The 13,918-nt window shown below is 48.0% G+C and overlaps 6 protein-coding genes and 1 non-coding gene across 7 annotated transcripts; 5 read left to right on the top strand and 2 right to left on the bottom strand.

Annotated features, from left to right (window-relative positions):
• Positions 1-28: 28 nt before the first annotated feature.
• On the bottom strand, positions 29-2,418 carry V1508DRAFT_413867 (pseudouridine synthase). Its single transcript, XM_066939844.1, has 2 exons — positions 344-2,418; positions 29-291 (listed from the first exon to the last, which is right to left on the bottom strand). The coding sequence occupies exons 1-2, from the start codon at positions 2,248-2,250 to the stop codon at positions 144-146; spliced, it is 2,055 nt and encodes a 684-aa protein (XP_066797096.1). The 5' UTR covers positions 2,251-2,418; the 3' UTR covers positions 29-143.
• A 95-nt stretch (positions 2,419-2,513) lies between these two features.
• Positions 2,514-4,740, top strand: V1508DRAFT_367847 (P-loop containing nucleoside triphosphate hydrolase protein). Its single transcript, XM_066937396.1, has one exon. It carries the CDS (start codon positions 2,782-2,784, stop codon positions 4,606-4,608), a length of 1,827 nt encoding a protein of 608 aa, XP_066797095.1. The 5' UTR covers positions 2,514-2,781; the 3' UTR covers positions 4,609-4,740.
• Positions 4,741-6,472: 1,732 nt separating this feature from the next.
• On the top strand, positions 6,473-8,562 carry V1508DRAFT_48671 (Metallo-dependent phosphatase-like protein). Its single transcript, XM_066942932.1, has 2 exons — positions 6,473-7,386; positions 7,439-8,562. Exons 1-2 carry the CDS (start codon positions 6,846-6,848, stop codon positions 8,518-8,520), a joined length of 1,623 nt encoding a protein of 540 aa, XP_066797094.1. The 5' UTR covers positions 6,473-6,845; the 3' UTR covers positions 8,521-8,562.
• Positions 8,563-8,844: 282 nt separating this feature from the next.
• On the bottom strand, positions 8,845-9,835 carry V1508DRAFT_454760 (uncharacterized protein). The gene is made up of 2 exons (XM_066942594.1): positions 9,601-9,835; positions 8,845-9,551 (listed from the first exon to the last, which is right to left on the bottom strand). The coding sequence occupies exons 1-2, from the start codon at positions 9,736-9,738 to the stop codon at positions 8,913-8,915; spliced, it is 777 nt and encodes a 258-aa protein (XP_066797093.1). The 5' UTR covers positions 9,739-9,835; the 3' UTR covers positions 8,845-8,912.
• Positions 9,836-9,970: 135 nt separating this feature from the next.
• Positions 9,971-11,738, top strand: V1508DRAFT_413858 (chaperonin 10-like protein). The gene is made up of 2 exons (XM_066939843.1): positions 9,971-10,379; positions 10,431-11,738. The coding sequence occupies exons 1-2, from the start codon at positions 10,299-10,301 to the stop codon at positions 11,496-11,498; spliced, it is 1,149 nt and encodes a 382-aa protein (XP_066797092.1). The 5' UTR covers positions 9,971-10,298; the 3' UTR covers positions 11,499-11,738.
• A 272-nt stretch (positions 11,739-12,010) lies between these two features.
• V1508DRAFT_t29 lies at positions 12,011-12,095 on the top strand. The gene has a single exon. It is a non-coding gene; the product is annotated as a tRNA-Trp (tRNA).
• V1508DRAFT_413856 (uncharacterized protein) lies at positions 12,083-13,912 on the top strand. Its single transcript, XM_066939842.1, has 2 exons — positions 12,083-13,283; positions 13,339-13,912. Exons 1-2 carry the CDS (start codon positions 12,361-12,363, stop codon positions 13,757-13,759), a joined length of 1,344 nt encoding a protein of 447 aa, XP_066797091.1. The 5' UTR covers positions 12,083-12,360; the 3' UTR covers positions 13,760-13,912.
• The last annotated feature ends 6 nt before the right edge of the window (positions 13,913-13,918 follow it).

The raw sequence follows: 13,918 nt of genomic DNA, 5'->3' as shown, positions 1-13,918 counted from the left end.
TACTCTGATGGAGTTTGCTGGAATGAAATCGGGATATAACAGCATGATATTACAAGTTTGTCACAAACATCTTGTCTATATACAATCTAATGCACCCACTTCACTCCCATTGATGCAATCACGCTGCGCCCGCAACCTTTCGACTAAAGTTCGTTTTCTTCTAGGTCATATGCAGCCTCGATGATAAAGGTCGACGACGTAGCGGGTTCGACGAGTTGGCCGTCCCGCGTGCCGAACAACTTCACGTCAAACATGTCGCCTCTGCGTGACGTCTCAAGCTTCATGACCTCCCTGTGACATATTAGTGCGTTATACCGTGCGTCTCGACAATCTCGGCACTCACCTCAAAGCCATGGTGGCGTACTGCGATGACCCCATCCGCAATTTCAAAATGACAGCAAGCCTATCACCCACGGGGATCTCGTCTTGATCGAGCACCCTCCCAGGCTCAATACCCGTTTGTTCCCGTGCCCGTAGAATATCGAGATCAGTACGGACCATCTGCTGCAACGGATCCGAATACCTTCGGCACCACCATTCCACATTTCCCGGCATCGCCAATACGTGTCGGTACGCACCCGACAACGAGAATTCCTTCACGTTGTGTCGCATTTTGTACGGGCTTAGTCCTTCTTTGGCCATGATTCGCTCGTACGATGCCCGTAGCTCAAAATGTGCTGGGTACTCGACGTCGAACCCCGGAGACGGCATGACAACGTCGAAAATAGTGAACTTTCCCTCACGCATTTCCTCCGCCGTGATCGACCGAGCTGTAACAAACTCCGACCTGTCCATGACATCCTCTTCAAACTCATGTTCATCATCCTCCTGAGCGTTGGCCTTTTTAGTATCGTCAAGAACAAGATCGCCTTCAAGCACGGCCAACCCGAACTTGGCAATGCGTTCTGACACAACCGTGTTCCATACAAAGCTCTGATAGGCGTGCACATACATGATCCTCAAATTCCTCGGGATCTGCATGATCGCGCCCAACCAGTCCTGCGAAGATCTCTCGAGGCCACGCAATATACTGACCTCGGCCGTGCAATACCGCGGCATCAACTTTAGTGCGGAACTAATGTCGTCCGGGTCGCGCGCATATTGTTCCCTCGCGGCGACTGATTCCGGCACTACAAGCGGTTGTACGCTCAGTAACAACTGGGCAGCCTCTTGATACCGCTTTTGCAGAAGCTTGATTCCAATTTCGTGCGTCGGGACAGAATGCGTGCCGAATCGCTGCATGCCAAAGTAGTTTATGAATCCCGTCTTTGCCAATGACGTCAGCGCCTCGTTCACCACGGTCTCGACGTCCTTGTCGCCCGCAGTCGGCAACTGGACGTCGCGAATCGTGATGACGAACTCGTTCCCGCAAAGATCGCCCAACTTGATCCGCTCCTTTTCGTACCGGAAATCAGAAAGTACAATGTCACGAAACGCTTTGTTTAGTGAAACCAGTCGCTCCACAGGCGTATGCGCTATGCTTGCCCTCTGGACCGTGACGCCGCGTCGGTCTTTAGTACCGGCGATTGTGACCGATTTCGGTTTCATACGGAGATATTTAGCGATTATGTGGCAAGCATCCATGGATTCTTTATTTTCTTTGAATATAGTGAAATGCGTAAACGCCTCTCGATCTCCCATATTGCCTACCACGATCGGGTCAAGCGCCGCCAAAGTCTGATTTTTGCTGCGGTGATCCCTCCTCCGGTTATTGCCTTGGTTCCCAGCGAACTTTGTGAACTTGAATGTATATTCCGGCGTCGTTTTAGACTCAACCTTGCTGTTATATGCCGTTCGAATTAGCTGATGAATCCTTCCACGCTCATCTTTATCGTCAAACGTCTTGGTCGTCTCATATGACCCGCCTGATTTAACAACCTCGCGCAATCCCAACACGCATTCTTCACCCAATATGGCCGTAATCTCGCCCTCTGCAATTTCATCGATCACAAACTTCTCCTCCTCCTTTTTACGCTGTTCCTTCTTCGGCTGGGCTGGACGGGGCGGTGCCTGCGTAGGAACATGTTTGACGTGCAAAACTTCGCCGGATGGTGTTATCTCGTTCACGAAGAAATCGGTGTATCGCTGTTTCAAAACGCCACTGAACCCAGCGTGCGAGCCGAGGTATTGAATAATGCCAACATCTGGCTCTGTTATGCCTACCGCAGATCCCTCTGTCGTGGAGGCCGCCGGTTGGTCAGGCTTAGGAGCGTCGATTCGGGCGCGTTTGGAGGGTGGTGATGTCGCCATAATTCCACAGCCTGAGAACGTGAGTTTGCTACCTAGAAGTCTCCGGAAAACATAATGGACTTACTTAAGTAACAGAAACGTCTGCAATAAAGAAAAGGCGCTCGGGTTACTAAGGGCGACAGAATATGGGTGAGCATCACAAGCCTTTGATGAGAACGCGCATGAAATTTTTCGGCTTGGGAGATTGGGTTTGGGATGCGTGCGGCTCAGGTGGGTGCCATGCATTGATTCACTGTGGCACTGAATATCATTTCGCTAGTGGCAATTACAGCACCTTTTTTTCAATGAAACTTTAGCAAATAAAATATTTCCTGTTTTATTTCCATTTTTTCCATCTACAGAATATAAAATCGAAAAAAGTATATATTGGTGGTTTAGGGTACTATATAAGTTTTGATAAAGTTCAGCTGCCAGTGCAACGTTGAATGTTCTTCATTTGCACGCCACAAAGAAAAAAATTCACGATTTGGATCTGTGTCTCCAACCATCCTCGATCAATACTATTGCTACGCTGCCCAAGCCCACGGCAATATGGCATCCTCAGTCACTCTGCGGGCGCTTTGGCGGACGGCGCGATCACCGGCGGTGACGTTCTCGTCAGCACCATTCTCACGAGCACGGGCAGTTCCACGAAGTATTCGCCGGTACACATCCACGGACGCCGCAGTAGCAGTACAAACTGAAGAAAAGCCGCCGGCTCGATTCGATTCGGTTTCGAACTTGAACAATTACATCCTCCGCTCAATCAGCCAGAATCTGAAGTTCAAAGAAATGACAGAAGTCCAGCAGCGCATCCTTCCATTCCTCCTCGCGGACGAAACAAAAGGCACCAGCGCTCTTGTCCAAGCTAAGACCGGTACCGGCAAAACGGTCGCATTCATGATTCCGGTCATACAATGCGTCTACGACATTCTTTCGGAACGCGAAGATGTCGAACGGCGTATTAGGAAACCTGTCGCGCTCGTGGTTTCTCCTACGCGGGAATTGGCCTATCAGATCAGCGACGAGGCGAAGAAACTGTGCTCTATAATTCCGTTAGCCGAGAGGCCAGTTATAAAGACCGTCGTTGGTGGCGTGTCAAGGCGAATGGAGGAGCAGAAGGTGTTTCGCAAGGGAGGTGTGGATATTCTTGTGGCGACGCCGGGGAGGTTATTGGATTACCTGAAGGAAGACCCCCAGCGATTTAGAAATGTGCAGATTAAGGTTTACGACGAGGCGGACAGGCTACTCGACCAGGGCTTTGCACGCGAAATCTCAGAAATTCGGTCGCGGCTGGAGCGCGTCACAAAAATACAGCAGATGCTGATGTTCTCCGCTACCGTCGGTAGAGCCGTCGTGGGCATCGCCGAGCAAGAGCTCGGCAAGAATTACAAATTCGTCCGCACGACTAGTAAAGACGATGTGCCGACACATTTATCAGTGCCGCAGTCTTTAGTTCTTGTCGATAAGCTCAGCGACCACTTTGAACCCCTCGTGGCGATGCTAAGAAGGCAGCTCGACGAAGCACTGACTGGCCCGCCGTTTAAAGCCGTCGTATTCTTGCGCACCGGGAAGGAAGTCGACCATTATCACTTTCTGTTGCATCATCTTTTGAGAAACTACGATATTCCCATTATTCCGATTTCCTCGCGACTTTCCCAAGCTGCCAGAAGCAGGAATCTGGAAAAGTTCAAATCAGCAACAACAAGCGTCCTCGTTGCATCGGATGTCGTTGCTAGGGGCGTCGACGTCAAGAATATCACCCATGTTTTCCAAGTCGGAAGGGCTATGGGTACAGACCAATACATCCACCGCGTCGGCCGGACCGGCCGAGCTGGCAAATCGGGACAGGGAATCCTCATTTTGTCGAAGAAAGAAAGTGATTTCTACAAGAGTCTCAGGAGCATGCAAATCAAGTTCAATGATGAATACACATACAACTCTGACCCTGCCTTGACTGCTGAAATTTCTGAAGTGGCAAGAAAAGAGCTGGAGAGGTGGCAAAAGCAGCGTCGTGAGGATGAGTTGCGCGTCTTGGAAGAAAAATATGACGCACATAGGCGGGGAAAGTTTCTACGGAAGCCAACGGAGATATTTTCTAAGGAGATCGATGTCGTCAGCACTGTTATTTCGCAATTTGGATTTTATCGCAGTGTAATCTCGAAGCGAGACCTATCATCCCGCGATATTCTGCGTGATATTGTGGCGGGCATTGGACATTTGGGATTAGATCCGAATGAAAAACCCCCGATTGATCGACAGACCAGCGTGCTATTAAAAACGAAACTTGCTCTCACTGCTAACGAAGTAAGGGAGTTTTTTGTCGAGCAAAAGGCTATAAGGAAAGAAAAGTGGTCACAGAATAGGCGTATAGAATGACGTAGTAGAGTGTTTGATTCAGCGTGTGTAATTATTTGTCTGGTCATTTAGCATACAGTTCTGGGAGGTTTCGGGATAAAATTAGAATTTTGTATACTAGACTCTATAGAATATAACTCCGCTTGCTTGTGATCCTAAAGTAAATAATAAAATAGTCAGGATTACATACACAATGTACTTGTCAGCACACGCGTACCGGCATCGACGATCGGCATTCTGCAAGCGCGTCGGCAAATGTTCTGCCTGAGCTGCACATTTAGTCCTAAGTTCTGCGGAATTAATCCAGTTTTTTCAAATCTCGAATACAAACCTCGAAATCCATAGCTAACTCATTCGGACATTGCGATATAATATATCCTCGCGGAACTCTAAGCGTTCCCGGAATATACACTTCTCAGCTACAATACTGTGAACCTTGGACCTGACATTAAATACTCCACACCGATATTTCCTATTTAGGAAATTATCCGCCTTATCGGCCATTCGCCGGCGGATACGGCAGATATCATTTAGAATGCTTGTCACAATGTAACATCTATCAATCTTCCGACCAACCATGTGTCCATTGTAGACGTCATGCTGAAGCAAAGTTGGCCGACACATGCCGTACAGTACCACCAACTGCCGAGCGCGTCCAAAGACTTAATAGTGTCCAAAAAGTACATTGAACGCCTATGTACTGTTGTATCATACAACAGCAGGTTACATGGAATGCCAGTGTGATGAACCATCGGCGGTTCTACTTCGAAATAGCAGGGTCATTGGGGCAAGGGCTATTTCAGGCAAAGTTGATCCACTTAAAATGGTTGCGAATCCTCGCTAACGGAAGTCAGTATACATAAGATTAGATAAAATAATGTGTTATGACTAGCGGGGCATGTTTATGTAGGAATGTGTTGGCTACACACGTCATCGTTGCTATCATAGCAAGGGAACAAGTTCTCACTAACTTACTAGTGCAGATTGAAAATTCTGGCTCATCGCCCGCTGCGACTTCCCGATTGGGACATTGGGCCCCCACGTCCGATTCCAGATATGGTTTAGTGCGACATCCAATAGGCGAGAATGCCGAATCAATCTTTTCACTTTTATTGGTTAACACTTACGAATAACTCCGAGCATATCCGGTATTGCCGATTCGTAGTGCAGACAGTGCGCCCCATCTTAAATTTCCGCCGGTCACGACTCTTACGGAATCAGCCCCGCAACTTGAGATTGCACTCCTCGAATCTCATAAAAGTTGCACATTGGAGGAAACTGCGACGAGTCCAAAAGCTCTTGGCGACTTGCTCTCATGAAAGTCTATAGTCACGGCACAGGTTGCCGATACCTTGGTGAGTGCTGACAAATGTTAGTGGAGATTCATGTAGAGCAAGCCAACTTAATAATGTACATAAATTTGCAAAAGCTTAGCTTGCTATTACCCCCGGTTCAAAAGATATTAAACTGACCAAACAGAATTCTAGATGGTCGGCACGTGTAAACACTAGCCGCTCGTTGCGCGGCTTTCGCTTGGGTACGGTCCTGCAAACTGGATGTTCGAGTTCTGGACTTTCTTTTTGATACGCTTTGTGCTTGTCAAGCGTGCACCTACGAATACCAAAACTGTTAGTTCTAGTGCAGAATGGCATGATGCGAATTTGAATCGCTAGAGTCTGCGTAAGCACATTCCCGGTGGGGAATGCTGAGCTCCCGAAGACCTCTCGAGCACTAGATTGCTGACTATCATGCTAGCAAGGCTACCAGTACGTAAACTGAGTTCAGATGACAATGATTGTTATGCAAATAGCTACTTCTACAACGGCGCCAACGCATTGAAGCTGACACATGGTTAACTGTATGGCATGGTAAGCTTAGAACATTCAGCTAGTATATCAGAACTTTATTTGATAGTGTAAATGTCCCGCATACCACGATCGCATGAGTTTTGCGCCGATGACTACTGCAGACAATTTCCGCAGAGTCGAGCTAATTCGGTCTCATCTTGCTTGTTCAGCTGCAAGAATTGGGCACGTGGTTGGTGTCTACTCGTTTTCTGCGGATGTTCTCTCGACACGATGGTCAGTTACCAATTCTCTGCTTATGGTAACATGAACCGACTGACAAATTACGGCTAATGGCTTTATATCCCGGGGAGACGAGACGGTCCCACCTCTGCCGACTCCGATTTATAAAATCTCGTCTTTCCCATTTGCAAACATCAATCGTTGTGGCCTCTGACTGTACGTTACTAAACAATGCGTTCCCTTGTTCTTGCTGTGCTCGGGCTCGCGAGTTCTGCACTTGCTCAAATCAATGTCCCCGGTCAGGTGCCTATTAACCTGGTTGAGCCTCTGCAGCACCGTCTCGCCTATGCTGGTACCACTGGCATGACTGTGTCATGGAACACCTACGAGCAGATAAATAAGCCGACGGTCTATTATGGCACCAACAGCTGGGACCTCTCCAGTTACGCTACTGGCACGTCTGTCACGTACGCGACTTCATTAACCTGGAGCAATCACGTGAAGATTAATGGATTGATGCCCAATACTCAGTACTACTACATTGTCTCGAACACCAACTGCTACAACTGTTCCGAGCTGACTCCATACACGTTCACTACTGCACGTAGCGCGGGAGATTATACTCCGTACACTGTGGCTGTTGCTGTTGACCTTGGTGTCATGGGCAGCACCGGCCTTAGTACAACTAGCAAAGGCAAGATTACCGCTAATGACAGCACCACCATCCAGTCTCTTGCTCGATATATGGATGGCTTTGATTTCCTTTGGCATCGTATGTACAATTATTATTTAGTTAATTGCTAGAGTTGACTAACGTTCAATAGCGGGTGATATTGGATATGCCGACTACTGGCTCAAGGAGCAGATCCAGAAATATCTCACATTTGTCCCTATCGACAAAGGTTACGAAGTTTATAACATGCTTCTCAACACATTTTATGATGAGATGCAGCCGATCACTGCGCAGAAGCCATATATGGTTGGTCCGGGCAACCACGAGGCCAACTGCGACAACGGTGGCACAACTGATCCGACGACGAATATTTCCTACACTGTCAACATCTGCATGGAGGGTCAGAGGAACTTCACCGGTTACCGTAACCACTTCCGGATGCCGTCTAACGAATCTGGTGGTCTTGAGAGTTTTTGGTACTCATTTGACCACGGCATGGTTCATTTCATTCAAATTGACACTGAGACTGACCTCGGTCACGGTATCGTGGGACCAGATGAGGCTTATGGCTCTGAGGGCGGTTTTGATACCATTGGCCAGGATGCAGGACCATTCGGTACCGCGAACGAGCAGATCAACTGGCTGCAACAAGATCTGGCGTCTGTCGACAGAAGTAAGACACCTTGGATCATCGTCTCTGGCCACAGACCTTTTTACGGCGCCAGCCACGAAAACGGTGTATGCGATGAATGCGTCACGGCGTTCGAGCCTCTCTTCCTCAAGTACAATGTTGACTTGGTCCTCGCCGGCCATGTTCACTTTTACGAGCGCAATGCCCCCATAAGGAACGGCACTGCTGATCCCAACGAGCTCAACAATCCGTCTGCGCCGTGGTACATCATGAACGGCGCAGCTGGCCATTATGATGGCTTGGATCCCATCGAGGGGAACCCAGATTACATTCGATATGTTCAGAACTCGACCTACGGCTGGAGTAAGCTCACGTTCCATAACTGCACCCACTTGACACACCAATTCATTGTCTCCGGCAATGGCTCGGTCCTTGATACCGCGACTTTATACAAGAACCATACCTGCAGCATGTCTGCGTCGAACTCTTCTTGGACTAACAGTAGTTCGCCGGTCACTGACCACAATGGCAGCGCGAGCTTGACGGCGTCGTCGGCGTTGTTTGTGGTCGTCTTGGCCACAGTTTTGATGGTTGCAATGTAATGTGATTTAGTAGTGGAGCAGCTGTGATGTTTTGTCGGTTGTCCCCATGGTCTAAAAGTCTTAATTTGTTGCAAATAGGCGCAATTATTTCGATAGAATAAAAGTGATTGGTAACACAAGTTTTGAGCTGTCGTAGGACACGACCTCCAAAACATCGTGAGATCGTGAAAAGTTCAGGGGCCAGGCATGTGCCAAGGGTTGCAGACGATAGATCGTAGAGTCGGGACAATTAATTTTGTGGTAATTGATCTGAATTCGTCTGGCAGAGGGTATCGGCAGCTCTACACAGAGTCTAGGAAGATCTCTGGTGGATTTGGAATGACATTGCGATGTCTAATTGTCTATTATTAATGCAATCTATTACATAAGATATTTTACAAATCTCGAACGCCTTAACGTCCCATCCAACCACCGTCGACAAGAAGAATGTCGCCGCTCACATATTTGCTGGCATTACTGGCCAAGAAGACTGCAGCACCTTCGAAATCAGAAGGATTGCCCCAACGCTGGGCCGGTATCCGCTCCAAGATCTGTCGGGACCGGACGGGGTCGGCAATCAAGGCCTCATTCATGTCCGTCGCGATGTACCCGGGTGCGATAGCGTTGACGTTTACTCCCTTGGAGATCCACTCGTTCGAGAGCGCCTTTGTGAGCTGGCCGATACCACCTTTAGCCGCAGCGTAAGCGGGAACGGTGATACCTCCCTGGAATGTCAGCAGACTAGCGATGTTGATTATCTTGCCCTGCCGTCCGTCTTCAATGATGTGCTTGCCAACATCGCGGCATAATATGAAGCATGTCGTTAGGTTGACCTGAAGAACTTCCTCCCACGCGTCTTCGGGAAAATTGGTACTAGGGAAGCGGCGCTGGATGCCGGCACAGTTGAGAAGAATATCAATCTTGAGACCGAGTTCGATGGCCTTGGGGACGATAGAGCGGACTTCGTCCTTCGAAGAGAGATCGGCGGTGATGATGTAGCACTTCCGACCGACAGCCTCGATCTTCACCTTCGTAGCCGGGTTTTCGTTCCTCTGAATCAATTAGATTTGTAACTCAGTAAACAATGAAACCAAACCACACCTGAACAAGAATGATGTCTGCGCCAGCCTTGGCGAGTGCAAGAGTCATATTCTGGCCGATGCCGCGCGTTGCACCTGTGCAGAGCGCAGTCTTGCCGACGAGCGAAAACAGCGACGAAAGGTATTCGATTTCGGCCATAGTGATAGTAAGAGAGATCGAAGTGGACGTGTAGGCCAATGGACGGAGATTATTTTCAAATGGCCTATGAGGTGAAGTAACACTAGTGGGCGTGGAGACCATGGTTATATGGTGTGGGGTGAGCCTCGCGCCTCTCCAAAGGGACGTGGGGGGGCATTGCCTAATTTGGCACTTGTTCCACATTCCCCACAATCCGCCTTTTCGCCGCATGAAATATAATCGGCACTGAACCGCAGTACCACAAGGTAAGAACTAAATATGGGCATTTTATTACTCGTCTACATCCACAATACTATCGTAAGCTATTTCCATTGAAACTCGCCTACTGCTGCCTGATTGGCTTGGCGGCTAGGTTATATGCTCTGATGGTCGCTTTTATGTCGTCGTCAAAGTTAAAGTCCGTTTTCGGGTGGAGGGGACCCGCATTTCCTACTTTCGCCGCTGTCGCGATTCCTCTTAAGTTCCGGCCCATGTCTAAACTGATACATTCTGACTTTCTTAGTCGTCCGTCTTGCTGAACCTATTCATCCACTGAGGAAAGTGCTCTTAAACGCTGAACAATGACTCAGACAGAGACCATTAAGGTCGAAGCGGCCGAGGTCATCGCCGCTGTGCTGTACGGGAAGAAAGATATGAGAATTGTGTGATTATTGCTATTCCACTTATTTAGCGGCATACTGACACTTTTCTAGGAAACGAAAGTCCTTCAGTCACCAGGATCGAATGAACTCCAGATCCTCGTCACTGACACTGGCATCTGCGGTTCCGACCTACACTACTACCATCACGGCCGCAATGGTGACTTTGCGCTCCAGCATCCGCTTTCTCTCGGACACGAATCTGCCGGAGTCGTCACGGCTGTTGGATACGACGTCCATGACTTCAAAGTTGGTGACAAGGTCGCCTTGGAAGTCGGCATTCCCTGCTCGGAGTGCAAGTGGTGTAAGAAGGGCCGGTACAACCTATGTCCTGACATGCGATTCCGCAGCTCCTGCAAGACCGCTCCTCACTTTGACGGCACCCTTGTCCAGAAAGTCAATCACCCTGCGAAATGGTGTCACAAAGTCCCTGACGCAGTCAAAGATCTCTCGCTCGCCGCGTTGGTGGAGCCCTTGGCTGTCTCCTTACAGGGCGTCAAACGGTCCGAGCTAATTCCGGAAGACGAGGCAACCGTTCTGGTATTGGGTGCTGGCGCAGTTGGCTTGCTCACTGCATTTGCGGCCAAGAAGCGCGGCGGTGCGAACAAAGTCGTCGTTGCAGACATTTCCGCTCAACGCGTCTCGTTCGCAGTCGACAATGGCTTCGCAGATCAGGGAATTGTTCTCGTCGGATCCAAGTCCACTGAAAGCGATAACCCGCTTGCACCCGCTATTTCCAGTGCTAACTTTTTGAAAGAGAAAGCAGGTGCCGATGTCGGATTTGATATCGTGTTTGAGTGCACAGGCGTCCAGATCTGTGTGCAAACATCTGTCTTTGCAGCCGCGGCTGGTGCCAAGGTTGTTCTTATCGGTATGGGAACTCCTATTCAGACGTTCGCAATCGGATCCGCTGCTACTCGTGAAGTCGATATCATCGGCGTGTTTAGATACGCAGGAAACTACCCCGACGCGCTCGCTATCGTCGCCGAAGACGGAGAAACCGTCGGTAAACTGGTCACTCACAGAATAAAGCTCCAGGACGCTGTCGAGGCTTTTGAGATTGCTAGTACTCCAGTAGACAAGGACGGAAATTTGGTTCTAAAAGTCATGATCACGGAGTAGTTTGGCCGTCGCACAGTACTACGTTATTGTTCTATATCAGGGTTGGCGTGAACGGGTTACTTTTATTAATAAAATCTAAATAACTAACTTTAAGCCTTTTATTTGAATTGTGGGTGTTACCCAACTCTAGTTACTGCAGATACAGACTATTCATTCACTTATCAATGCCAGCCAACCATCGGCTATAGGCGGTGGATTAGAGCACCTAATTGCGTAGCTGCTTACATAACACACTGTGTGTATCTGCGTTTCATGAATCTAGAACGCTTATGTGCATTTATATATAGGATAAAGATTATATCATAGTTTCTGAGAAGAATTGTTGTCGCGCAGAATCCAAACCAAATAGTATAGAGAAGCTAGGCTCAAAGAGGAATAGCAGGTAGGGTACACGGTTTAGTCTAAGTGTTAGGGAGGGTGTCGCTGATTTTCAGGTGTGCAAATTAAGATGTTCAGGGTTAGGTTACTAAGTTTTGGCCAGCTAGGACACCATACTGATTGTATTTGCAGAAGAAGCGGTGGCTCAATGGTAGAGCTTTCGACTCCAGTGTAAGCCGGTTAATCGAAGGGTTGCAGGTTCAATTCCTGTCCGTTTCAATTTTTTTTTCTAAACGTTAAGTGTAAAATTGGAATAATTTTTTTAGATGTAAAATTGCAATTTTATCATTTAGTGATACAGGGAAGTGTCGTGCACTTCTATTATTCTTTATTTTGTGTTCAATTTTATGTATAGCTGGATAGTGATTGTAGTAATTGGTATCGTGTGTTCCGTTAGATTGTCCCTTGACTTGATTCCCAATTGCTTCCACTAAAAGGCTCCGCACCACCGTCAAATTGAGCACTTCATTTCCCAGTCGCTATCATGGCGGTCTCAGCGTCAGTAACGAATGATATCCGATTAATATCGTCAACATTCGTGGTTGTGAAGTCGATGCTGGTGATCATCACTCAACTGGTGGTCAAGCAGTACGACACGTCGTCGCAATTACTGTTTACATCGCCGCATGTGCCTCCGCTACTCAATTACTTGCTTTCGCGATTACTAGTCTGGGACACGGTATTTTTTATAAAAACTGCGCAGAGGGGATATGTATATGAGCAGGAATGGGCGTTTGGATGGTTGTGGAACGGCACGATTCGATTAGTCGGAGACTGGCTCGTATTGCCGTTTCTCACGGTGCTGTATCCAGCACTGGCGGTGGGAGAATCAGATGATGTGGGGAACAAAGTGGGTAGTATATACGGGTACGCAATTGCAGCTGTGATCATTGCACATGTGGGCCATTACTTGGCAGTCGTAACGCTGTACTTCACATCGTCCAATATCGAGCAACACATCCGCTCCAAATCATCCGATGACACGAAATTGCCAAGTGATGGATCGCAGTCTGTATTTCCGGTTGTTTCCGCGTTGCTGTATATAATCTCCCCGGGTGGGATCTTCATGTCGGCGGGATACGCTGAGACCTTATTTGCATTCTTCTCGTTTCTCGGTATTTACTTCCGCGAAACTGAGCAACATATCCTTGCAGGCCTCGCTTTCTTTGTATGCTGCGGTCTTCGGGGAAATGGCGTGCTTTGGGGTATAATATTCCTCAATGATCTTTTCGAGTCTGCTAAAGTACGCAACTGGAACAAATCAATTGCGGTTATTGTGGGTGGTTCACTTGTTGGCATCGGATTCTTGTCAAGTCAGGTGTACGCGTATTTCCGGTACTGTCCTGATCGTGAGTGGTGCAATGACACCGTACCACTGATTTACGGTTACGTTCAGGGCCATTACTGGTATGTAATGAAATTTCGGTGTTTTGTATGTTTCTTTTTTTACTAATATACCTAGGAACAATGGATTTTTAAAGTATTGGCGCACATGGCAAATTCCAAATTTCTTGTTTGCATTCCCAACATGGTTTTTGTTCTACCGTTCATACCAAAAATACAGGTCAATACCTCGCCTTCGACCGTACGTTATAGTGGAAATGTCAATGTTCGTCATGTCCCTCTTCTTGTGGCACGTCCAGATCATCACTCGCGTTGGAACTTGCATGCCATTAGTATACTGGTATGTGGCGGAAAGGATATTTGCTGACGTGCCTGAGGGCGAAGGAGGTGTTGCTGAAAATCAGTGGAGTTTTAAGGGGTTTGTTAGGCGTGCGAGAGAGGATTTCAGACAACATGAGGGGTTGTGGGAGGTTAGGTACATGGTTACGTGGATTGGTGTTCAGGCAGTGTTGTATGCTTCGTTTATTCCTCCTGCGTGACCTGAAACCCGGATCATTGTAGAGAAGAATAATTCCGATTTGTTAAGGCAGCGTCATTTGTGGCGTGTTTTGATTTAAGAATAACTCCATTAGAACTAAACCAACCTGTACTGGGAATAAAGTTGCTAGAACTCTGGTGCGGCTCAATTTGAACCATTA

The sequence above is a fragment of the Lipomyces doorenjongii genome (assembly GCF_038497915.1).
Source record: "Lipomyces doorenjongii strain NRRL Y-27504 unplaced genomic scaffold V1508scaffold_13, whole genome shotgun sequence".
NCBI lineage: Eukaryota > Fungi > Ascomycota > Lipomycetes > Lipomycetales > Lipomycetaceae > Lipomyces > Lipomyces doorenjongii.
Note: the sequence above shows the minus strand (reverse complement) of the source record. Positions and strands in the feature narration are given on the sequence as shown.